At 39.0% G+C, this 24,428-nt stretch overlaps 2 protein-coding genes across 4 annotated transcripts in view; one reads left to right on the plus strand and one right to left on the minus strand.

The window, feature by feature from the left end:
* The window catches only part of mRpL3 (mitochondrial ribosomal protein L3), a 53,357-nt gene extending 37,578 nt beyond the window's left edge, over positions 1-15,779 (plus strand). Inside the window, exons 7-9 of one of the 3 annotated variants that reach the window (XR_011899899.1) lie at positions 336-442; positions 9,097-9,332; positions 15,522-15,649. Coding sequence is in view for 2 of the 3 variants with exons in the window: in XM_072300538.1 (XP_072156639.1) it covers positions 336-442; positions 15,522-15,678 (264 nt within the window). In the remaining variant the exon portion in view is untranslated. Of the gene's footprint in view, positions 1-335; positions 443-8,958; positions 8,996-9,096; positions 9,333-15,521 lie in introns of those variants that run through there. The other 2 variants (XM_072300541.1, XM_072300538.1) reach the window with 2 other exon arrangements.
* The window catches only part of LOC140224623 (uncharacterized), a 228,798-nt gene continuing 204,818 nt past the window's right edge, over positions 449-24,428 (minus strand). Inside the window, exon 2 of the mRNA XM_072300528.1 lies at positions 449-6,432. Coding sequence (XP_072156629.1) covers positions 1,861-4,050 — 2,190 coding nt within the window. The 5' untranslated portion in view covers positions 4,051-6,432 and the 3' untranslated portion in view covers positions 449-1,860. The remainder of the gene's footprint in view (positions 6,433-24,428) is intronic.

Here is a 24,428-nt window from a genome sequence, read left to right on the forward strand (position 1 = left end):
CTGAAATAATGAACTGTCCGCGCATCCTGACCTGGGAGGTGGACACAAGGCGACAGGAGGTTGTCTCAGTAAAATTAAGGCCTCTCGAGAACACCTTGACCGATTTTCAAAAACTTGGATTTATTGTAAAGCCTAGAGTATGCTTAATATGTGTTTTTTTACCGATTTGATTTATCTTTTTTCATTCAGAAGATACAAGGTAGGGAACCTTACTTTTTGGATGACCCTTGCATTTCCTATATTCTTGTATGTACCTTCAAAATGAAACTAGCTTTCTCATACTACTTTCTCTGAAGAGGAGGAAGCAATTAAATACAATTCTGTTTCCCTTTTAGATTGTGCGTATTAATACTAAGTACAATGTAATCTACATCAGAGGACAGGCATCTCCTGGTAATGTTGGTGACTTGATGTACATGTTCGATACAATACTTCCATTGAGGTGCGTAGAAATTATTGATTTTGAAACGTAGAATTTTAAAACTGTTAAAAAATGCCCTAATTTTTAAAACTCGGAATATGCAGTAGTTAGCCATAGATAGCCATAGTAATTTGTCATAGCTCTTATTTGCCAATTTTGCTAGGAGTAAATTAACTTCCGACTCACAGTCTGCTTCAAGTGTCGATAATTTAAGCACAGTTATAATCAATGATTCTTTATTCTGAAGATGAAAGAGTTCAGCACCTAAAATAATAAATACATTTGAGAATAAAAATTCCGAACCTTGTAACTGCACAAATGTCTAAGGAGAGTCTTGGACCAAAATGGCATAAAGTTGCAACTTTTCAATATTTTTTGGATCCTTTTTCTTGAGAGTTTAAGAAATGATGTCATGATTACGGTTTCCCAATCCTCCGGCTAAAATAAAGTAGGAAGTCCATAAAATCGACTTAAGTAAGATGGAACATGTTAAGGTGCCATTGATTGAGTCTGGTCCGAACATGGTGGGCGCCATCTGTCAAACCTGGTATTTGCCATTTTCATTTCAGCCATTGTCGTTTCTGTAAATACCCATACATTGACTGCGAAAGTACCATACATTTGTGGTGTTTAAGAATCTCCGCTTCCAGTTAATTATTTTGAAAGAGGACAAGTTAATATCATTCCTTGAAGTTTTCACATAGTTTTCCTTGCTTTGAGAAGTAGTCTCAGAAGTTTTCAAAAATTACTTTGTGTAGCTTCATTGGAAAAGTGAAGTGTGACAGGCAGTCTGAAAGGTTGCAAACCGTGACACATGGTGTAGTAGTTTCATTGTCTAAACTCGTATATTTTTAGTATCAAAAGTTGAGGGTATGCGGAAGCTCAATTTACCCTCCAACCCCCCCCCCCCCCCCCCGCATGCAAAAAGACTCCGTTACAGATGGACACAAGTCAAAGTGAGGCTCTCCTAGGCCCCTTCAAAATTTCCCAACTATTTTTCCCAGCTTCGCGTTAGGGTAGAATAGTTGCGTTTTGGTCTAAAATGAAAGAATATCACACAAAAAAATTTTTTCGAGGGTACTTTTGGGTCGCCCACAGGCACATGTTGCCAAATGGCTCAAATAATGGCCAAAAATCGTGTTTTTTCGCGGTTTTCGCCCATGAAGTAGCCCCGAAGTTAATTTTAGACTTTGTTATTAATTATTCCTAGTGCTTGGGTATATACTTCGACGACGTAAATCGTTTACAGACGGCTAGGAAGCTTTTTTCATCGAATTTCCTTGAAAAAACGTGAAATTTTTGACCGTTTTCACCACTTATTAGGATTTTCAATAACATTTCAATCTTAAATTGACTAACAATATACTTTATAGTGATACTAGTATTGTAACGAACTGTATTTCATTACCTTTTTGTGATGTACCGAGGCAGTGATGATTTCAGGACCTTGACGATGTGCCTGCTTCACATGTGTCAGTTGGTTCAATTGCTGGTTGGTCCAGTTTTCGAGCGAAGATCCGTGCTCTGATGAACCCATCACGACTTTCGGCATCACATACGGCCGCGGAAGCTTCCGTAACTAACTTGACTCCACGCTCAACTGCTTGAGTATGACATGGAAAAAGCGTCATTTTCTGGACAGGATGAAGTATGAGAGCTTTTAGGTCTTCCTCCGTTAAGTGTGATAAAATCGGGGGTAGAGTGATCGTCACCTTGTTCCAATCAATGAGTTCTTGATAATCGGCTGCTTGGAAATTTAACGGAGGGACGGTAAACTTTCGAATGCTTCCAGGACGATGCTCCTCCCGGGCCGCCAAAATTCGGTTCACCGCCGTTTCTCTGACATTTGAATCATTGTCCACCAGCATGGTCCACAAAATGTTTTCCGGATGAGCAAAGTATGATCCTCTTTGGATGACGGGGTCAACGATATCTTTTAGGCTTTTTTCCAAGTACCGAGAATACGTGATTGTTCGCCAAATATGTAATGCCCCATTTTGGCATAAATATTCGAATTTTATGTGGAACCACATCGGTGAATATACTTTCATTATGAAAGTCACTAAAATTAGTAGTTCTGCTGATGGATTCTCGGTACCGATGTAAAGTCTGAGGACTCGGGATGCTGTGGTCATCCATCGTACTTTCGCGAGCTTTCCTGGTTGTCGGTTTTCAAATCCAGGAGGAACAACCCCAGTTGACACTGCTAGGGTGATTTCGTACAGATATTTTTGATCGGAACTTAAAGGCACTTTTTTAAAATCAATGTCTGGAAGAAATGTAACTGGCACTATTTCGAATTCAACAATAGGTAAAGTTTCACAGGTCAAAAGTTGTTGACCAATCGGTCCAGAATAAGTAATAGGGTTTTTTTGTACACCATCTACATGCTCAAACAGGTGTTGAAGGGGTAGCTCATTAGTATGCAGCTGACAAACACACCACTGCAAAGCTTTTCTCAATTGCTCCTCCAATTTTCGGTTCACGCCATTATGTTTACCGGTGTTGGTGTTCGTTGAATCACATCCTAAGACTTGGAGTTCTTCAAAACTTACTCCGTTTTTGGTCAAAAAATCAATGATGGAAAACGCAATATCTTGAGCTTTTCCTGATTGGGGAGAGACGTGACCGAGGTACTCACTGCCAGGTTCTTCTAGCAAAACGTAATGATCTTCTTTTTTTCGAAGTTGATGAAATGCGTCACCTTTTTTCTCGTTGAACAAAGTTGTGTCTTTTCTTCCATCGTAGTATAATCCCCTTATTTTCCGACCATCTTTCAACTCTTCTGTTCGAAGTCTATTTCTTTCCGCAATTCGGGTTCGTCTAAGTGTGGATGGAAATACTTTTTGTTTCCCTGTTAATAATCCAGCACCTTTAAGACTCGCAGTTCCTAATAATGCACCCTTGTCATCACTCACACCGGTTCTATCACAAGTAAGGGCTAGAAGTTTCAAATCGAGCTTTGGTTTCTTTTGATATCTGGATTTAACTTCAAAATCTGATTCCGGATCGGTACCGCGTTGAGAACTCGCACTTTCAAACGACAAGTCCAAATTAGCCTCATATTCTCTCGTGTCCTTTTGTCTCCGACTTTTTTCTCTCTCTAATTTTCTCTTTTCTTTTTTCTGTAGTTTTTTAGAAACGATAGCGTCCTTTCCACTTATAACCATTTTTCTACAAGTTCGTTGGTCGGTGAGGAAGTCTTGCTCTCTAACGTTCACTTTTTTCGACGAAGGACACTTACAGTTTTTGAAAGACGGACACTTGCATGTACAAATATCAAACAACTTTTTCGCACTTTGGGCTTTCAACTCTTCAACTTTAGCCGATTTTCGATCGACATGCTTAAGCAGAGATTTCCGCTCTTCAACACACTTTTTCAGCATTACACAAATACGATCGTCACCAATGATTGGGAGTGATGCTTTAACCCACACTTTTTTCAATTTTTTCACAACTTTATTTGCCACTTTACGAAATGCCGGATCCATCGGGTTGTTTTCATTTACTTTGATACTGTCCCGAACTTTTAAATAACACCGCATCACCTCTGCGTATGTCGGTAACATATTCTTACTGAACTTGGCTGGAAAGCCATATATACGACACTTATCTGAGCTGCGCGACATATTCGAGCTTTTAATACGCAAAGAACACAAATTCAAAAATATTTAATACTCAAAAAACACAAATTCAAAAATGAAGGCAAGAGTGTGTAAGCCCCGGGGAAAACAGTGGGTACCGAGGGGAGGAATCCGTTTTTCGTCCGAACTACGGAGTTCCGAATTGCTACTGAGGCATCGAATGGATCTGTTATCAACAGTTTGAAATTTTTGGTCAGTTGCAATATCTGAAAAAAATGGTTGATGTTTTACATTGATAATAATTGATACTCAAATGTAAGGGTTTCAAATGCATTTGGCAGCAATGCTGGACCGCGGAGTCGAAGAATCAGATGTGCGAACGTCAGCTATAACACCCCGCTTTTCGGGATTTCGGGAGACGGCGCGCGGCGCTCGCACGACCGCGCGCACGGCCGCGCGACACCATCCAGGACTTATCAGCAGGCACGTGTACATTATAATAAATGGATCTTCATATTTTATCTGTCTGTATCGAAATTAAATTTAAAATTGAATGTTCTCCTAAACATTATGATCAGCAGTATGTTAAGTGGTCAAAACGGTCAAAAATTTCACGTTTTTTCAAGGAAATTCGATGTAAAAAGCTTCCTAGCCGTCTGTAAACGATTTACGTCGTCGAAGTATATACTCAAGCACAAGGAATAATCAATAACAAAGTCTAAAATTAACTTCGGGGCAAATACATGGGCGAAAACCGCGAAAAAACACGATTTTTGGCCATTATTTGAGCCATTTGGCAACATGTGCCTGTGGGCGACCCAAAAGTACCCTCGAAAATTTTTTTTTGTGTGATATTCTTTCATTTTAGACCAAAACGCAACTATTCTACCCTAACGCGAAGCTGGGAAAAATAGTTGGGAAATTTTGAAGGGACCTAGGCTCTCCCTTAGTAGAGTCTGGGGAAAAAAGCTTCGAAAATGGTATTTCGTGTACTAGTCTGTGAAATAAGTGCGAACAAATACTTTATCTTTTATTTTTTTTTTTTTAGTCTGTTGGAAAAGAATTTGAATTTACAAGCTTAGATTTGCATCAAGCCTCCCAAAGTTAGGCAAAAGGCCACTAGACAAGGTTCAAGTCAAAGCATTACGCAACACTTTCCATTTCAAAATTTCACAAATGAAAATAATCACACAACGGGAAGAATGGAAATCACCTCAGTCCTATAGAAGATAAATGTGCCCATATAACATTGGTTAAATGCCAAGAGTACAAATGATACAGTGAGGACGAAAACACACCAACTCGGATAAATGAAAATAATCAAGATACACACAGAACTGCACAGTAGGTGAAGAAGTTAGTTTAAGAAAAAGATTTTTGCTGCCGAAAGACAGGTACTTATGGACTCTTTAAAGGTTAAAGTTGGAACAGATGCACTAACTTCAAAGACCTTCATGTAAATTAACTGTTTCTAATGGAAATTGGGCATTTTCGAGTTACCGAGTTGCTGCGTTTTCGTTCTGACTGATTCAAATGAGGGGCTTTGAAGCTGAGACTGCATATGATATGCTGCGATAGCTCATAAAGGTACGCGTCACGTCAAGTGTTGGGAGGCCAGATCGATTCATCGCGGACACTGGCTTCAAATCTGAATGGGATTCCCCTTTCTTTTGTCCTGCGATCACAACTCAGGTAGACAGATGCGATGGGCCAGCAATGCGGTTTAAATCTTGACATTTTAGGCATCGATCCGGGAGTGATAATTAGATCCTGAGTTAAATACCATTGCCCGGCAATGATATACAAATCCTTGCGGTCGATAGCATTCTCCGATGTTCGCTAATGAAATCCAGTCTTTTGAGCTAACTAGCTGGCCCCAGCAAGTTCGCTCAAAATATCTGATATTTGAATTTGCTGCGTAAATCAGACTACCGCTACCTCGCTGCGCGGCGCAGCGCTTCCATTCCTACTGCATTATGTATTCTAATTATCAATACAACCCTTCTCTTTTTCTCCTTCTTTTTCTTCTTCTTCTTCCTCCTCCTCCTCTTCTTCTCCAATGATTTTCGCATCGACACCTAATCAGTGCCAACTATTTAAAGAACTCGGAAGCTTGTAAATTTTAAACAGACAATTTCAAGAAAAATTGTTTAAAAGTAGTTTGAACAAAGCCCTTTTCAGCGTGCAGTTTTAAAATATAATATTGATAATTAAAATTATATCAGTAAAGAAATTTAAACCTTTGAATTTACTGTAACTTTTTACGACTTAATCTGGTTTAAGAATGTTAACGCCCCAACGAATTTTCGGCATTAACGTAACTAGCCGGCGGCTATGTTACGCAACCTGCGCAACCTGGCAGCCATGCCGCCGTGACTCGGCGACCGGTCCAACCGGTTGCGTAAGTCCGTCCGACCCGCGGCGCGGCTCCCGGCCGCGTCCGACGCGTCCACGCGTGTCGTCTATAAAAAGGTAGCCGCCAGGCGTGCGGTTATCACTCGATCATCGCTCTTCGATCAGTCAAGTCCTCTGCTTGCGCTCCTGATCAAGTCTCTCTGCTTTCGATCCTGGCCTTCTCTCCAAGCTGCACGGTAATACATAGAATCTTTCTCTTTACCTTCTCTCTCTCTTTTACCCGGCTGAGCATCTCGGCTGGGATCTCTCTCTCTCTCTCCCTCTCTCATCTCGGCTGAGCTCTCTCTCTCTTTCATCTCGGCTGAGCATCTCGGCTGAGCTCTCTCTTTCTCTCTCATCTCGGCTGAGCTCTCTCTTTCTCTCTCATCTCGGCTGAGCTCTCTCCCTCTCCCTTCCCTCTCATCGCGGCTGAGTATCTCGGCTGGTAGCCCTTCTGAGTATCTCGGTGGGACCTTCCTCCCCCCTCCTCTTTTCCTCAAAGGGCCATTGCTATGGACGTTGCGATCATTCGCGATCGCTAATCGTCCCCACCAGTTCTCCTCTTTTGAGAGCGCTCTCGGGCAGACTCTAGCCCCTCCACTCCCCTCACACGGGCGTAAACAAAGAAATTGAAAGAAAAAAACATAATGATGCTTCAAACACGAGGCTTCTTTTTCAAAAATCTGTTATGTAAGTGTCCACTAACAGTTTTCCTTTAAAAGATTTACCAGAAGGGTTATCCTAATTATTACTTCTTGAAAATTTTTTTAAGAGTTTGTGAAAAGTGCTTCATGTATTCACATTCGCTTTTACTAGCAGGTCAAATCATCTTCACAGTGTTGTTTATACTTTTGATGGTAGAATCCTCCTCTCTATCCTGATCGTGTTTCGGAATTATTGGTTTTAATTTATCGGGAAGAGAAGTCTGACCGATATTTCCTGCGAAAAATTTGACAGAGCCCAGGGAAAACAACATTTCTTGTTTTAGAAAAGATACTGGTAGGTTTGCGTTTCTTCTGTCTCCCGACATGTCGATTCATACGTATGAAAAAAATTTTCATTGCGAACACAGAAATTTAAAGTTTTCTTTTACAATGAAGTACGCGGAGGAATAAAACCTTATACTCCTCCATCACTCAATCATCTTTCGTGTTCTTGGTTTCCTTCTTGCCAATTCTTAATACGGCCCTCGTCACTGTTACTTCGCGTCATTTTCGGGTTATTTCCCGGCCTAATGATACCCATGTAATAATAGTACTGTTTCCTTTAATATATTAAGTACCATCCCCTAGATTTCAGCCACTTCCGAAAATGATGATTCATTGGAGCCTTTGAGTTAATAGATCACGCTGTTGCTTTTCAGTACTCACAGATTCCGTAATTAATTTGTGCCGAAGTGATGGGCCATTGATAGAATACTTAACGATCTAGGAAGGAGGGAGCTGAGCTGCCGTGATAGCGAAGGGGGCAGTAAGTGCCAAAGTGAAGTTTTGGAAAAACGGGCTGAGAAGCATGTGACCAGGAAATTCTATTGAAAGAAGCCTCCGTTCTTTCTCAAATTATCACAAATCGTCCGAAAGACTCCTAGAAATCATTCGGATGATTAAAAATCGACTGATTTTATTTCAATTACATAAAGAGGGTATTTTTCATTTTCATGCTAGGTTATTGTTAGGATTACGTAGCATGGTGTCAACGATCATGGTGTCAACAAACAGTTTTTCTAAGTTTTTGTTGACACCATGATCATCCAAAAATAAAAAATTCTGACCCTTATGAAAAGTGATCACGGTGTCAACGATCACGACGTCAACGAAACTTAAAACTTGCCTCAATAACACCTTTTAAATTTCAAGTCTTGTTTTTCTTGTGTTATTTACTCTAACCTTACCTAACCTAACCTAACCTAACCTAACCTAACCTAACCTAACCTTAGCCAACTTCAAAACTTCACCTTACAAGACCTATCCCACTTTCACAGAGCTTAACTTTCCCCGACCTTACCCTACATAACTTTAACCTTACCTACTTAATCTAACCGTACATGTCCTGACCCAAACTAACCTAATCCAACTATACGTGACCCAGACCTCTCCTGTACACTTAATTTTTTGATTTTACTCACAAGGAAGATATTTTTCTGTTTGTTGACACCGTGATCGTTGACACCATGCTCAGGGCCCATTTTTGCGTTTTACTGCCTGATCACGACGTCAACAATCGTTGACTCCATGATCAGATTTTTGGTTTGTTGACACCATGATCGTTGCCACCATGCAACGTTACCATTGTTAGGCAAGACAGCCGTAAGTCCTATCTACTGCACGCTTTCATGGTTGCGTTTTGGTCACGCACAACAAACACATTTTAAGGTTAGAAATTGGCAGAAGAGGGCAGAACTTTCCTTAAAAGCACTGTTTTAATTTCATCATGGCTTTTCTTTGCGGAATGTTGTCACTTACTGCTATGTCTTGCCTGAAACTACGTCATTTTTTGCGCACTTGCGGCTTTCTCATATGTCTCGTTTCCATTAAAATAAGATGAATTTTGCTGTTTTAGCTATTTCTGTGATTTCATCTAAAGTAGACAAGACGAATTTTGAAGGAGCCTTGATTTCGAAAAATTGACCCTTACTGCTCTCTACACTATGACAGCAGTGAGGAGAGCGTTACACGATTTTGTTTTTACATCTTAAAGGATTGGGACCCACGTCACTGAAGCTAGATAAGCAGGGAGGGGGAGGAGGTTCGGAAACTACAAGTTCAGCGTTACCTATTTTCTGAACAATCCCTAATCGCACAGTGATCAAATACACACATTTTTGGCGTTAATAGTACCACTGAGACTACTTCATGGCCCAAAAAATGTGCAAGAGGAACTGTAGACGCACCTACTTTTCGACGGCGAGACAATATTAAACATATTAGCAAAAGGTATTAAATCATAGATTATAACATTTTCTCTTTATTTTCTCATGGTGTAGTATTTTAGTATTGGCTTAGTAGTATTTTAGTAAACGGGTCCTTCATCAGATCAGTCCTCCACCCCCATTACCGGACGTGATGCACTAATCTCTGAAATATCAAGACATATCATATCGACAGCCAAAGTGTGACAGTACGTATCTCCATTGCGGTGTCTTAAAATCTCCGCACATGATTTATTTTTTCAAGGAGGAACAAATCAGCTTCATAGCTTGATATCTATACAAAATATTCAAACAATAAAGAAAAAAATCAAAGAAGTTTTGATAAAATTACGTTGACTATAAGTTTCGAAGAAAAAAACAATGTATGACTGAGAGTCTCAAATCTCGCAAACAGAGATATGCGGTCTCGCACTTTAGGCATCGATATGTAGTCTCTGGGCAGGTGAACACAGAACATTAATAAATCTTAATTTATGTCTTGCAAACGACTAAAATATACTAAATTTGTGGCTGATCGCACATCCAGTCCCTGGTTGATTTTTCATGAACTACCGAGTCTAACATGAGCTGTCAATTAGAAATTAGAATACACGGCAGCACATGACACAAATTCGTGGATTTTCCTCTTTTTTGACAGTTTTTTTAAACAATAATTTGAGGCAACTCTTTATTTCTTGAGTTTTTTCTGTACATATTTTCTTCTTATGCTTAATTTAAACTTTTTTCTGCTATTGGATCGGGCAATTGTTCAAAGATTTTTTTTTCCTTGTTATTTTACTGTATATTATAGCTCAAGAGCTTGAGGAGGCAGCATATTTTTTCGGTAGAAATATTTTGACGTAAATTCCCCCACAGCTAAAATGGCATGTCTTTGGATTAAAGTGCACGATTTGATACAATATCATCGCTTGGCTATTATGAGGGTGTAACTACACATTGAAATGAGCCCAAAAAAGCTTTGAAATGTATGGAAGACAGGGTTCATTGTGGAGTGTAATTACGCCCTTATGTCAGGTGGATGACGATATGCTCCCCTTCAACAAAAGACAGTGGCCGGCTGCTCCTGTGTTAGTTTGTGCATTTAATTCCGTATTCAACCGGCCAATTTGGTCATTTAATTCTGGGCGAACAGCCACCAGCCCTCGATTGCTGAACGAGAGCTAGACACGGCCGAAATCTGGTCAGACGCTACCCTGGAAAACCCGTACGCGCGGTGGACAGTTGAGTCAAATGATCTTTGTCGCGACCCTTTCTCCATGGCACGTGGCACCGATGCCGCATGCATTCCTCTTTCAGTTTTAACTTTTCCTTTCCGTGTTTCCGTCGATCTTAATGACATGACGGCCGCGAAGCAGTATGAAGTTCTGCCTCTACTCTAATTGATGACGTGCTTGTGGACCATCCTCGATTTTATGGTATGTTCAATCTTTGGGCTCAATTTGACGCCTTGGTTGGTCAAGTCAAGGAGCCTGCGACAGAGCGACAGATTTTGCATCGCATGATCCAGAGATCAGAAATTGAGTTATTGAAGTTTAAAGATATATTTTACTGATAATTATTTGGGACAAACCTTGGTTATTATAAAGACGGTTTATTTCATTTTAATAATTTTGGCAACTTCTCAGTTTTTACCAGCACAGAAACGAATGCAAGGGGCTGTTTGTGAATAAGAGAGTGTGTACTTCTCATGAAGTAATTCTGAAGTACGGACTTCTTCTGACTGGAAGAGGTGAAGAATTAAAAATATTTCACTCATTTTTCGTGATCACGTGAAGCTTTAAATTGTTTTATTTCTGCATTATTTGCTCCCGGTTTTTATTCAGTGTGGAAGGCACCTTGTAAAGGGGTCTCTCCTTAAAAACTCGGGAGATCAAGTATGTTAAAGCCACCCTAAATACCACAAAAGTATGCCTCCCGTTACTTTTACATAATTCCTTACTCTCTCTTAAAACATTGTAAAAAATACTGTGAGGGAGTGAAAGGGGCGCGGTGCACGACTCATTTTATTACATTACATCACGTGGAAGTATAGTGACTCTCTTTCACCTGTTGTGTAAAATCTCAAGGTATTACCCGCTGAATAGATGACTGATGATAAGTAATTTTCGGGAAGATGGTGTCATGGGAATAAATGATTATTAGCGGTGTCTGAGGAGTATCTCACAAGCAATTTTTGTATTTTTCGTTTCCGCAAAATATGTTTCTTGAGGACTTGCCATAGTCTGTTATATGAATTGAAGGTTTGTTTTGGCTGTCGATTAATATGCAGATCGATGGTGTAATTCGGCAGTCACATATCTCGTTTGCGGTGTCTGAAAATCTTCGCCTCTATGTTATTTCCTTAAAGAAGAACAAATTTACATCATTCCTTGAAGTTTTTGTAGAATTTTCTTCACACAAAGAAGAAAAATCACGGCAGTTTTAAAGAATTGCTGTTGAGTAGTTTTCCGTTTAAAAAGTAAAGTATGACAGGACGTCTGCGACGTCGCAAACTGAGTTATGTGATTGCCGACTTACACTGTCGAGATATTTTTTGGCTTTTGTTTGGCTGTTAATTTTTGCTTAAAAATCTCTGGCTGATTCCTCAAAAAAATACTGCAGTATTTTGTATGTATATGAGAAGTATGCGAAATTGACAGGCAAGACTGCAACAAATTCTAAAAATTTTGAAGAGCCCAGCTTCTGGCGGCGGGCAAAGTGGGCCAAAACCCCTATGCGCCCAACTTTATTCGCGAAGAAAGCAACTTTTCACTTTGATGCTTGCAGTGAGTGATGATCATTAATGCCTAAGGACAGGAGTATGTAAGTTTCGGTACACGTTTTTGTAGGCCCTTACACTATAACAGAGGGTAAATTCACAGATTATTGAGAAGCCCAGTTTATGGGTTTGTAATTGGGTCGAAAGCGGCATGTGCCCACCTTGATGAGGGAAGTACCTGAAGGCAGTATTCAGTAATTCCAAAAATTTTATTAGAAAATCTCGTTTATTTTCATTTTTCAGTGTGCTGAAAAATGTTCATAGGCATGGCAGCATTTTAACATCGTCTAAAATTTTGCAGAATGCTAAGGTGGCCAACTGCTGAAGTATAACAAAACTCAAATCGATACGGAATGGATCCCTCGGCGTGACCCCTGCTTTGTATTCCAATGTATCAGCCTGAGCTGAATATTCGCCCTCTCAATCGTACACTGATACTCATTAAAGGTTCTCGTTAATGAAAATTTTGTGGAATATCCGACTTTGATTTCCATGCAGAATAGTATGGGCCCAGTGCTAATCTACAATGCACTGTACATTCCCCATACTAACAGTTCGGGGCACTTTTTTAAGTGCTTTCTTTTCCGTTTGAAAAAACCCAATGACGTTGCAGAACGAGGTATTAAGGTCATTGAAAATCAAAAGTGAATTTTAAGTGAAGGTTATGAGTATTTTCAATACAACCTGTTAAAGATTATGGAGAGAAGTTCCCCCAATACAAAAGTCAACGTTGCTCTTGATTCTCGAAGAAAAAGGGATTTTCAAAAATCTTGAAGATATTTTGTGGCTTCCGTGTGCGTAAATGTACGAGAAAAAATTCTAACAAATTCCCTCTCTTTAGGTGATGTTTAGCATTACTGAAAGTAGGCACCCGAATGGCGGAAAATCATGAATTCCACCCAGCTTGTTGGGCGTATTTCGTTGTGAGCCCAATTGAGAGATTATACACTAGGCTTGTTAAAAATCTGATAAATTTTTCAAAAATTTGAGAATTTTTGGTCGCCCTCCCGTAAGATAAATTAAAAAAAGTTTTGCCCGAACTCGCAATTGTGTCCGTCTAATCAGCGTCATAGGCACAACAGGCGATAGCAAATCGTAAAGAAAACATAATTTGCGGAATTGTAATGTGCAAACATCTCCCGTGAAAAAAACCTCTGAGGCTCTCAAAAATGATGTTAAAACCATTCTTTTTCTGTAAAGTCCTCCAGAAAAGGCATCAATTCAAGGGGCAAAATCTTGAAAATTTGAGTAAGTGGAAGATATTGCCGCTCCTCGGGCGGAAGGGCGTAACTCAATTTCCTCGTGAGCTACGCTTCACATATAAGTGTATGTTTTCTGGGGCTCATATGGAAACCGAGTTACACCCTAACTTCAAAGGAGCGACGCTGTAAGCAACCCAAAAGTTGGTCAATACAACAATAGTGAGACATTGTAAATGGAGGTCATTGCCCCTAGAGGACTTATGACTTATCAATTGTCACTAGCCCAATATCAAAAAACTGCAACGGCAACGGTCAGGCCAGAGATTACGATCAAAAATACATAAGAATCGACACCCGACACGACGTATTTGCAAGCTTTAAATTGTTTTACCCCAAAACCGTCATTTTGGCCGCCATCTTGAATTGGGGGGGGGGGGGGTTGTATGAAATTTGAGATGGCCATCATCGATTTTCTTTTTCTAGACATCAAAACGAAGAGATTGATGTATCACACAATATGCCTTCACAAACCTGCACACGGGAATAAGTATGCCCCCTGACTAATTTTCAAAAACAGACAGTACCCAATTAGACAAAAAATATTTTTAAGAAATTTTTAAAATATTAAATTAATATTTTCACGAAATATTTTGAGAAACGTTTAAAAATATTTTTAAAATATGTGAATGTTATCATCAACTTATTCTTAAAATATTTCTTGAATATTTTCAAAGTATTTCTTGAATATTTTAAAAATAATTTTAAAATATTTCTATAACACTTCTAAAGAGTTACGAAAATATTTTGAAAATATTTTACCAGAATGTTAACCTATTAGTACCATGCGCCCTCTGTCAACGATTAACGGCACTATTATTTGCTTATGTATACACGTCTGTATACTCAGCGCACTCTGTTAAGTAGATGTGGAAGTACAGGCAATGACCGTCATTTTCATAGTTCTGCACATGTATTACATTTGAAACATGAATTACACAAGTATACAAGCATTTAATATTTTAAACCATTTACATGAAGTCCTGCGACGTTTAGTAGCTTAAAATACCCGAACGCCCTCGGGTGGACTTGAACCCGAGCCGCGGGTGTGCTAGCCCAGCACTCTGCCACTGAGCCATACGTAGCTGATGCTGATCAGGGTTAAAATCACGCTTGTTAAGGCTGTTATAGCATGCATTGCGTTAGTGCGCGGCTCGATGGCGTGTTTTCTTAGGCCTCTTTTTTTTCCTATCATTATTTTTTTTTTTTTCGTGTTATTTTTTTCCTATTATTTTTTTTTGCCATATCACGTAAGAGGTACTTACACTAAATTTACACTGGGGTAAATTTTACCACATACTAACTTGAAATTAGAACTTAAAAATAATTTGAAAATATTTACTATATTTTTAACATATTTTTAAAAAATATTTCTTTTTCATATTTTTAATATATTTGAAAAATGTTATAAAACATAACTTTTGAAATATTTACTTTTTATATTTTAAAAATATTCATAAAATATTTATTAATTATATTTCAAAAGTATTTTTAAAAATATTTTTGAAATATGTTTAAAACATTTTTAAAATATATTAAAAATATGAAAAATAAATATTTTTAAAATATTGCTATCTTACTGGGTATTATACATTAAATCCTAGTTAATCCGTTGTTTCGTTCAAAATTTATGCCGTTCGGTGCGTTTGACCTTTGACCCCTCTTTTCTGGCCTTTCGAGGGCTAGACGAAAAAAGTGACCGGATTTAGGCCTCTCCGATGATCCGTCATGATTCCTGAAAGTATGGATGTAAAATCCCTTGCGGCCATTTCCTATGAAAAATGGGACAGTCTCTTTCCTCCGATAAATACTTGCTCTTACTTTTTCTAAAGACAGGCCCCAATCTTTTTTGTCTCTCAACTTCTGAGTTCATCAAGTCAAACCCAAGTTTGGCGATGTGCATGATATTTTCTTCTTCTTCTATTTCATTTATTTTTTATTTTTTTTTTGGTAAAAACTAGTTCTAACCAGCTGGCCACTTACTCAACCCTAGGTTCGACTAAAGAGCCCTAGCCAAACCCAGATTTTACTGAAAAGTGGAGACCATAACATTCGCATCAGTAATTTCATTCAAAGAAGTACTTATGCATAATTGCCACCACAGGTGTATGACGTAAACATGATAAACTATCTTCATGACTGTCATTTTATCTTTGTTCATTTTAAAAATGTCCAGGCGCAGAAAGGCAGATGAAGCTCCACCCTTCCCGACCTTCTTTCCTCACAAGCTGGAGGAAGCACTCCCAGATGATTTGTACATTGATGATATGCATCAATTTAATGAGCCAACTATTCAGTATGAGCCTGAGAAAGTTGAAAAGAAAAAGAAATAATGTGGAAATGTTTCAGTCCTGAGCATCTCAGCCAATTAAAAACATTTTGTTTTAAGTCTTGTATATTTTTAACCATTAAAAAAAGATTATTGTTAAGAAAATGTAATTTTTTTCCCCTTAATTTTTTCCCTGTGATCTTGTGAAGATAAAAATCTGCACACAAATATAAAACTCTAACTGGTTTCTGCTGACTACATCAAAAATTGTCCGGACATCTTATCCTGATTCCTCCTGAGGATCTCTTTTACAGAAGAGAGAGTGAAGGCGAAGGAAACCGAAGGTCCCCTAGAGATCTAAGTTGACATCTTTGACATCAGGTCAAAAATTTCTGATTAACGGCCAAGGTCCCTGGCGCAGAAGGTTGATGATCCCAGAGAATGGCTCTGCCAAGATCATGCTCTCCACTATTTCATGATGTAGTTTCTCACCGGTCACGGAAGTTATGCGAAGTATCTACACAAGTTAAAGAATATCGCAATGCCCCAAAGTAGTTTCTACACTGTGGAAACGGACACTGGAAACACTGGTACACTGGAATGACCAATTTTTATGCATCGAAAAATAAGTTTGAACTTTCTTTTGACAAAAACTCTGACCAAATGCTTTGGAAATTTCGGTTCTTCTTTTAAAATCTAATTTTTTTTAATCACATTTTTCCTCGTGTCTAGATATACCTCCTGATACCGATTTTTGTGCAATTCGATCGACAAATTGCTGGTGTCATTTTTCGGTCATTTCGACTTTCAACTGCCCGCCATTTTGAAATAGCTTGAAATATTGACTTAGCGTTTGTGCGAAAGGTTTTCTCTTTTCATGCTCCTTTAAACGGGGTATCACAAGGGGGGTCTTTCTGTTTGAAAGGAAAAACAGTTGGGGTCAGTTCCCCTCCCCTCCCCTCTCCCAAAGATGGCTTGAGTGTGTTATGTTGGTTGGAAACTGATGAAAGGAAGAACGACACGAGTTAGGAGGATGCCATGACAGAAGTGTATTGAGGGGGCCGCTACCACAGAGCATTTGGAATGTTCGGAGTGCCTAAACCTCTACCTCGCCCTCTTGATGGTTTACTTGTGATGGGCGTACTTAATGTTGGTTCAGGTCTGATACTAGCTTTAGGCGTTTCATATTCTGAATCTGAATTGATAGTCTGTGGACTGACATTTGAAATGATTTGTTCTTTCTTATGTGGCACTAAAGGAAATCTAATTTTTGCTTCTGATTCTATTGTATTTGAATTACTTGGTGACAAACTTTGTACAGTTTTTTGTTGATTATTGAAATTAAAAGAGACATTCTTAGGACGTGTTTTAATATGGAAACGCGTACGTCTGTATGTGTTGTTGTTCGGAGCTTGGAGCATATATGATTGGGGTTCCTTACATTTACGGATGACAATAGCAGGGGACCAAGTATCTGAAGGTGTTTTTTTGAAGTAAACTTTATCGTTGACGGATAAGTCGCTTAAAGGTTTTGCACTTGCAGTGCGCTTAATCATAGTTTGTTTTCTTTTTTCTAGGGTATGCCTGTATTTGTTGCTATCAATTAAAGTAGGTTTAAGATGTTGAGCTGTTGTTGGTAATTTTGTACGTAAATTTCGTGACATTAGCAAATTGGCAGGAGAGGGTCCATCTGCTTTGGGTGTGTTACGAAAATGGAGCAATGCTAAATGGAAATCCTCACCACTCTCAATACATTTGTACAACAGCTTTTTGACAGATTGAATTGTTCTCTCCACCATTTCGTTAGAGCGAGGATGATTTGGTGAAGATGTGAGATGATTGATATTCCATGACGATGTGAATTTTTTGAACTGTTCGGCATTGAACGGAGGGCCATTGTCACTAATTAAAGTATGAGGAATGCCATGTCGTGCAAAAATGGACTTAAAAGCTTCAATTACATATTTGGCTGAGGTGGCAGTATTTAAAGATATGACTTCAGGATATTTTGAGAAATAATCGACAGCAACTTATTACTTCTTACCCTTACAATCACATAAATCGGCACCAATTGTTTGCCATGGGATTAAAAGTATCTCATGCGGCGTTATTGAAGGTTAGGGGTGTTCAAACGAATTCTTGCCGGAACTCTTTCGATATCGTCTCTCATTGAAACTGGCGGCAGTACAGACAGTGGCGATGATATCGACAACAGCCGGCCTTATCGGATTTTTGAGAGCTCGCACTCAACGCATTATTGCCCCTTGTGTCGGTTTATCAGATTGCCTGGCGCGGCGGCGCATGAAATAGATGTACACATGGCAACAGTTTATTTTCGCCAGCTCCGAAAACTCTGATCGCTATCGGTAAGAGCGCTCTTATCGTAACTTTTTCTTAACGGAACAGTTTCGGTGGCTTACTGACAACCGATAGAACAGCCCTATTGGAGGTTTCCTATTATTGTTTGAGAGTTTAATGCATATGTTACATTGATCAACTAGATTTTGTAGATCAGCTTTTAAAAAGGGCCAGTACACCACATTTTTGGCTCCTAAATATGATGATACGAAACCTTGATGACCTTAATGGATAAGTTGCAGAATCTCCTTTTGCAATGTTTTTGGTACAATTAAGCTATCTAATTTAAGCACCATATCATTATAGACAGTTATTTCGTGACGTACATTAAAGAATGGTTTAGCTAGATCATGGACCTGTTTCTTATTAGAGGGCCACCCATGGTAAAAGTATTGTTTTAAAATTGTAAGTGTTTCATCTTTGGAAGTTTCTATTTTAAAAGTTTCAAGTTTTTCATTAGATATGTAAGTCTAATGTTAAATCTAGGAGGGCAATTTGGTATTCCATTTCATCTTGTACTTCTGACATAAAGGAACTATTATCTTTGATTGCCGCTCGACTCAAAGCATCGGCAACTACCAACTTTTTGCCAGGTACCCATTTGACACGAATGTCGTACCTTTCTAGCTTTAACATCACTCTTTGCAATCTGATTGGAACATTCTTATATTCTTTTTTGAAAAGCGTTTGTAGTGGTTTATGGTTGGTTTGTACATTAAGTATTTGGCCAAACATGTATTGGTGAAATTTCTTACAACCGAAATGAATTTCTAACAATTCTTTCTCAATTCGTCCCCAAAATTGTTCAGTTTTGGTGTAGGGGTGTTCAAACGAATTCTTGCCGGAACTCTTTCAATCGTCTCTCATTGAAACTGGCGGCAGCACCGACAGTGGCGATGATATTGACAACAGCCGGCCTTATCGGATTTTTGAGAGCTCGCACTCAACGCATTGTTGCCCCTTGTGTCGGTTTATCAGATTGCCTAGCGCGGCGGCGCATGAAATAGATGTACACATGGCAACAGTTTATTTTCGCCAGCTCCGAAAACTCTGATCGCTATCGGCAAGAGCGCTCTTATCGTAACTTTTTCTTAACGGAACAGTTTCGGTAGCTTACCGAACAGCCCTATTTTGGTGAGGGTTGTTGATGCGAAAGCTATAGGTTTGTATTCCTGTAAAATCACTGCTCCCAGTGCATCCTTGGACGCGTCAACTGATAATAACACAGGTTTATTTATATCAAAATGTTAGAACAGGAGCATTCGTTATTGTCTCCTTTAGTTGAATAAATTCATTGTTGTGAGTTTCTGACCATCCCCATAAAGTTTCTTTTTTGAGTAATTTCCTTAAATTATGTGTTTTCTCTGATAAATTTGGTATGAAGGAACGCAAGAAATTAACAACCCCTGAAAATCTTTGTAATTCTGTTATGTTGGTAGGAGGAGGCATTTTCTGTATGGCTTCGACTCTACTTGGGTCTATGGGAACTTTGTTTTCAGCATAAATTTCACCTAGAAATTCTATTTCGATTTTAAAAAATTTACATTTTGGCAGGTTAAATTTGACTCCTATTTCATCAGCTCTTTGTAATACTTTTCTTAAAGTTTCATCATGTTCCTGAGGGATATTGGCATGTATTAAAAAATCATCAACATATATTATTAAATTATCTATATTTCTAAATTTGTCTACCATTGTAGCTTGAAAAATATCGGAAGAAGCATTTATGCCAAAGGGCAGACGTAAAAATCTAAAACGACCAAAAGGAGTATCAAAGGTTGTTAAATTGGCGCTTTCTTCATTTAATTGTAAATTCCAAAAACCACTGGTGATATCAAGTTTTGTAAAGTATTTAGAATTTTTCAATTGAGAACGAATAAAATCAGTATCTGGTAAACAATGTTGAGGACGTTTGATTGCCTTGTTTAAATTTCTAGGGTCTAGGCATAGGTGAAATTGCTTATTCTTTTTGATGGCGACAACCATTGAATTACACCAGGGGGTGTGATGTCTTACTCTATCTATAATTTTACGTTCAATTAACTCGCTAAGGTGTTTCTTTAACTCAGATCTTATTTTTAACGGCACTCTCCTCGGTGGATCATTCATTGGCTTAACATTTGGATCAGTCTCAAGATGAATCTTGGTGTCTTCGACACACCCTATGCCATTAAAAGAGGATTTGTGCTTTTTAACTAGTTTCTGCCAATCGCTAGATTTACTTTCAACACAATGTACCATGTTGATGAGACCCATTTGATCTGATAATTCAAGGCCAATCAAAGTCGGACATGAAAAATTGACAACATGAAATTTGGATTTAAAACATTTTTTCTTAAAATTAAAGTGTAAAATAGACCCACCCATAACCTCTAACTTCTCCTTAGTTAAGGTGTTTAGGTGATCTTTGGTTGGTTGTATGTCGTTAGAATTTAAATTTAATTTACAAAAATTATGGTAAGAGATCAAATTTGTTTCTGCTCCTGTGTCGATTCGAGCTTTCACAGGGATGCCATTAACATAGATATTTGTGAACCATTTATTGTAACGAGCCTTTGGTTTATTAACCATGCCGATAAATAGATCATTATCACTTTCATCACAATCACTATTTATTTGGACATTTTTGATAGATTTTGATTTACACAAACGTGAAAAATGTCCGACTAAATCACAATTATGACATCGCACTTCTTGTGCAGGACACTTAAAACGATGGAATTGATTTCCACAGTTTTCACACACGGTTATGGTCTTTGTCGGACGACGAGGATCAGGACTACGGTATCTTGTGTTTCCATGGTAGCGAGTTCTGTATGGTGATCTTGAATGTCTGCTAGAAGTCGGTGAGCTGCGGAACGATCTTTGACGGGATGATGTAGTACGGTGGCTTAGCGCCAAAAAAGGGCCAAATGCTGCAAATCGTGATTCAGTTTTGCCACTTTGGGAGATCAAACTAGATGACATTTTAAGAGTTTTGAGTCGAAGAGGCATTTCCAAAATGGTGGCAGATCCAAGATGGCGGCCATTCAAAATGGCGGCCGGCGCGTACTTTGCGCCGCTATAGATCAAGATCCTCTGAACCGATTTAATTTTTCTTTTTTTTGTTTTAAAGATAATTTAAAGGTAAATATAAAAAAATTACAAAATTTTTGATTTTGACAATATACAGGGTGTTTTTTTCACAAAAACTGGGTTTCGCGTGTGGAAAAAAAGCTTGTAATTCGCATAACTTTCAAAATCGCATTATTAAGGTCACTTTAAATACTCACCATGTAAAAGAGCGTCTTTTAAGCTTTCCAACGATATATTACATGATGGGTCTATAATTTAAGCTTTCCGCCCCATTGCGATCCGCGCGGCGGCGGCACAGCGCGAGCCTGCATAAATTAGTCCACGGGCATATGTTGAAAAGAAACCTCCCGTGGAGTAGTAAATGGGGTAAGTGTGGAAAATGGCCTAATCTCTTCTATTCGATGCGTAGAAAAATAATTTTGATGTTGTCAAGCTCAATTTTGCGTCCAACCCCTCCAATTCAAGATGGCCGCCAAAATGGGAGCTCGGGGGTTGAAGATGTTGGAATTTGTTTTTGATGTCGTGCATGGGGTCTATCACTATGTAATTTTGGTCGTAGAATCCGAATTTGAGGTCCAAAATTGTCTCCGGCTTAAAGGGATGCCCAAAATCCAATATGGCCGCCAAAATTTCCACGATAGGGTCAAATCTCCGAGAGTTGCGTAGAAGGCCGAGTAGGATATCTTTCATAGGGTTTTTTGGGTCGTAGATTTCGCCGACGAGGTCAGAATTTTGCTACAGGTTTATTGAAGCCCCAAAATTTCAATATGGCGGCCAAATGACTGCCGTTGCGGGGTGAAATATTTTGTTGAGGCTCGTATCGTCGAGTGAGGTGTCCCTGCATGGGTTTTTTGGGTCGTAGATTTCGCCGATGAGGTCAGAATTTCGCTACAGGTTTATTGAAGCCCCAAAATTTCAATATGGCGGCCAAATGACTGCCGTTGCGGGGTGAAATATTTTGTTGAGGCTCGTATCGTCGAGTAAGGTGTCCCTGCATGGGTTTTTTGGGTCGTAAATTCCACAAATGAGGTCCAAATACCCAAACAGACCCATAAAAGTTCTCTAAGAACCAAAATGGTGACCAACATGGCTGCCGCTCAGATAGTGAGAACGTTAAAGAAGTTACCTTTCATGCAATGATGAATTTTCATGTATGTGTTGTACTCCGTTGATTCCAGATGTAGTCCTCTAGTACAAGGGAGTGTTAGCGGTAGCGGTCTGTAGTCCATCTAAGACATGCTTAAGAACGTATTTCCTGATTATTCCCTAGAAGATGCTTTTCTCGATGGAAGGACAAAATACACTATTCTGAATACAAATCTTATTCGTTCGTTTTCCGTCTGGAAAATAGGGTGAATATTTTGTATAAATCCGGTAGGACAAATCGTGTGCAGTTTTGATTGATTAGAATATCTCACTGAGTCTACCATGAAATTTAATTCAAAACTGTCCTTGAAAAACACTTTACGCATTCATGGTACTGTTAAATCTACATGACCGAAATTTATTACAATTATTTTGTGAGGATGAATAAATTAATTTCAGTCTCAATGTCAAACACGAACAAATTACTGAACACAATGAAAATTAATTCTAGTATACGATTTGTAGCAATTTCGTATGCAGATAGTGTTCGGTTTTCGCACGCCTCATCCTACTTAACAGCAGGAACGTTAACTTAACAAGTGGAAGCTTACCGGAAAAAGGGCACATCGCAAAAAATTGCGTATGAGAAAAATGCATCGTAAGTTTCCATCATTACTTTCCGGTCACTGATGATAACTTGCATCGCAGCTTGAACTCCCGATTTCGAACGTAAGTAACAATCAGTAGCCATAATTTAATGATGGAAACTTCAAATGTATTTTTCTCAAAGGCCATTTTTTGCTATGTGTCCTTTTTCCGGAAAGCTCTTCAATTACATAGACGTATTGCTGAGTATGAGGCAAGGATCTCATATAGTTACTCTAGGACGAATCTTAGGGCTGAGCCCAGATACCTTGCTGAAATTGGCAACAGGAGCCTGAGTTTCTAAATTCCCTAGAAATTCTTACAATCGGCTACAGAAAGCAATAGAATTCGTATGGCTGGTTTTAGGAAGCGAAGGAAACCAAACAGCCGTGCTAAACAGTTTATTGCCAGCAATAACTTTATCGCCGTTGTCTATCCAATCCTGCAAGAAACTGCGTATAGCCGTCAATAGATGCTATAAGAAATCCTATAGCCGGCTATAGATCTATGGCATTTGGGAACATAGATCCTAAAGCCAATTTTCACCAGGGTAAAGATATCCTCTTTTCCCTATCGAATGAAGATTTTCTAGAAAATTGCAGCATTATAGGAGAAAATGGATACCATTTCCGGCTTTGACAATCGAATGTACAGGATGTCCTAAACCTCACGTGTCAGAATTTTTTCTACATGCGTTATTTTAGGCCGGACACAGTCCAGGACCACGAGGACAAATAGAGCTGACCCGAGGAGTGCAGCTTTCGTCATCCCAAAGCCCCCTCGGCCACCCTTGGGAGCTCAGAGGACGAGGGAGGATTTCAACTTTGGAGAGCAGGATTCTCACAACAATTTTAAAAATTAGCTGAAGTTTAAGATAAATCAACACAAAAAAGTCCACCATCAGCCAATGCCTGTGCGCAGTATTGGTAGCTCTTCGAGGGGAAATTAAATTTTCCTAAAGTGTATCCTCCTCCCCTTAACACACATGTGTCGGACATTTCGACTCCTGCAACATTCTTAATGGTTAGAGAACAATAAGGTAAAGTAGCATTCTTGCAATCACTGAACAGACAATTTCATGCTGTGTCGCAGGATTTTCCCCCGAACATTTTACTTTTTTGCCGTGTCAATGACTGCAAAATTTTCTGAGTATGATATAAGTCATAAATTTTCTCCGAAAGGAAGTATAAGTTGCGAAATCTTATAAGCGTTGCAAATTACGTGGCATGCGTATCCGCTTCACTTATTTTCTTGACATTCTGGACTACATCCTGAATCAATGGAGTACAACACATACATGAAAATTCATCATTGCATGAAAGGTAACTTCTTTAACGTTCTCACTATCTGAGCGGCAGCCATGTTGGTCACCATTTTGGTTCTTAGAGAACTTTTATGGGTCTGTTTGGGTATTTGGACCTCATTTGTGGAATTTATGACCCAAAAAACCCTATGAAAGATATCCTACTCGGCCTTCTACGCAACTCTCGGAGATTTGACCCTATCGTGGAAATTTTGGCGGCCATATTGGATTTTGGGCATCCCTTTAAGCCGGAGACAATTTTGGACCTCAAATTCGGATTCTACGACCAAAATTACATAGTGATAGACCCCATGCACGACATCAAAAACAAATTCCAACATCTTCAA

This window comes from Bemisia tabaci, chromosome 1, assembly GCF_918797505.1.
Source record: "Bemisia tabaci chromosome 1, PGI_BMITA_v3".
In the NCBI taxonomy this organism is placed as follows: domain Eukaryota; kingdom Metazoa; phylum Arthropoda; class Insecta; order Hemiptera; family Aleyrodidae; genus Bemisia; species Bemisia tabaci.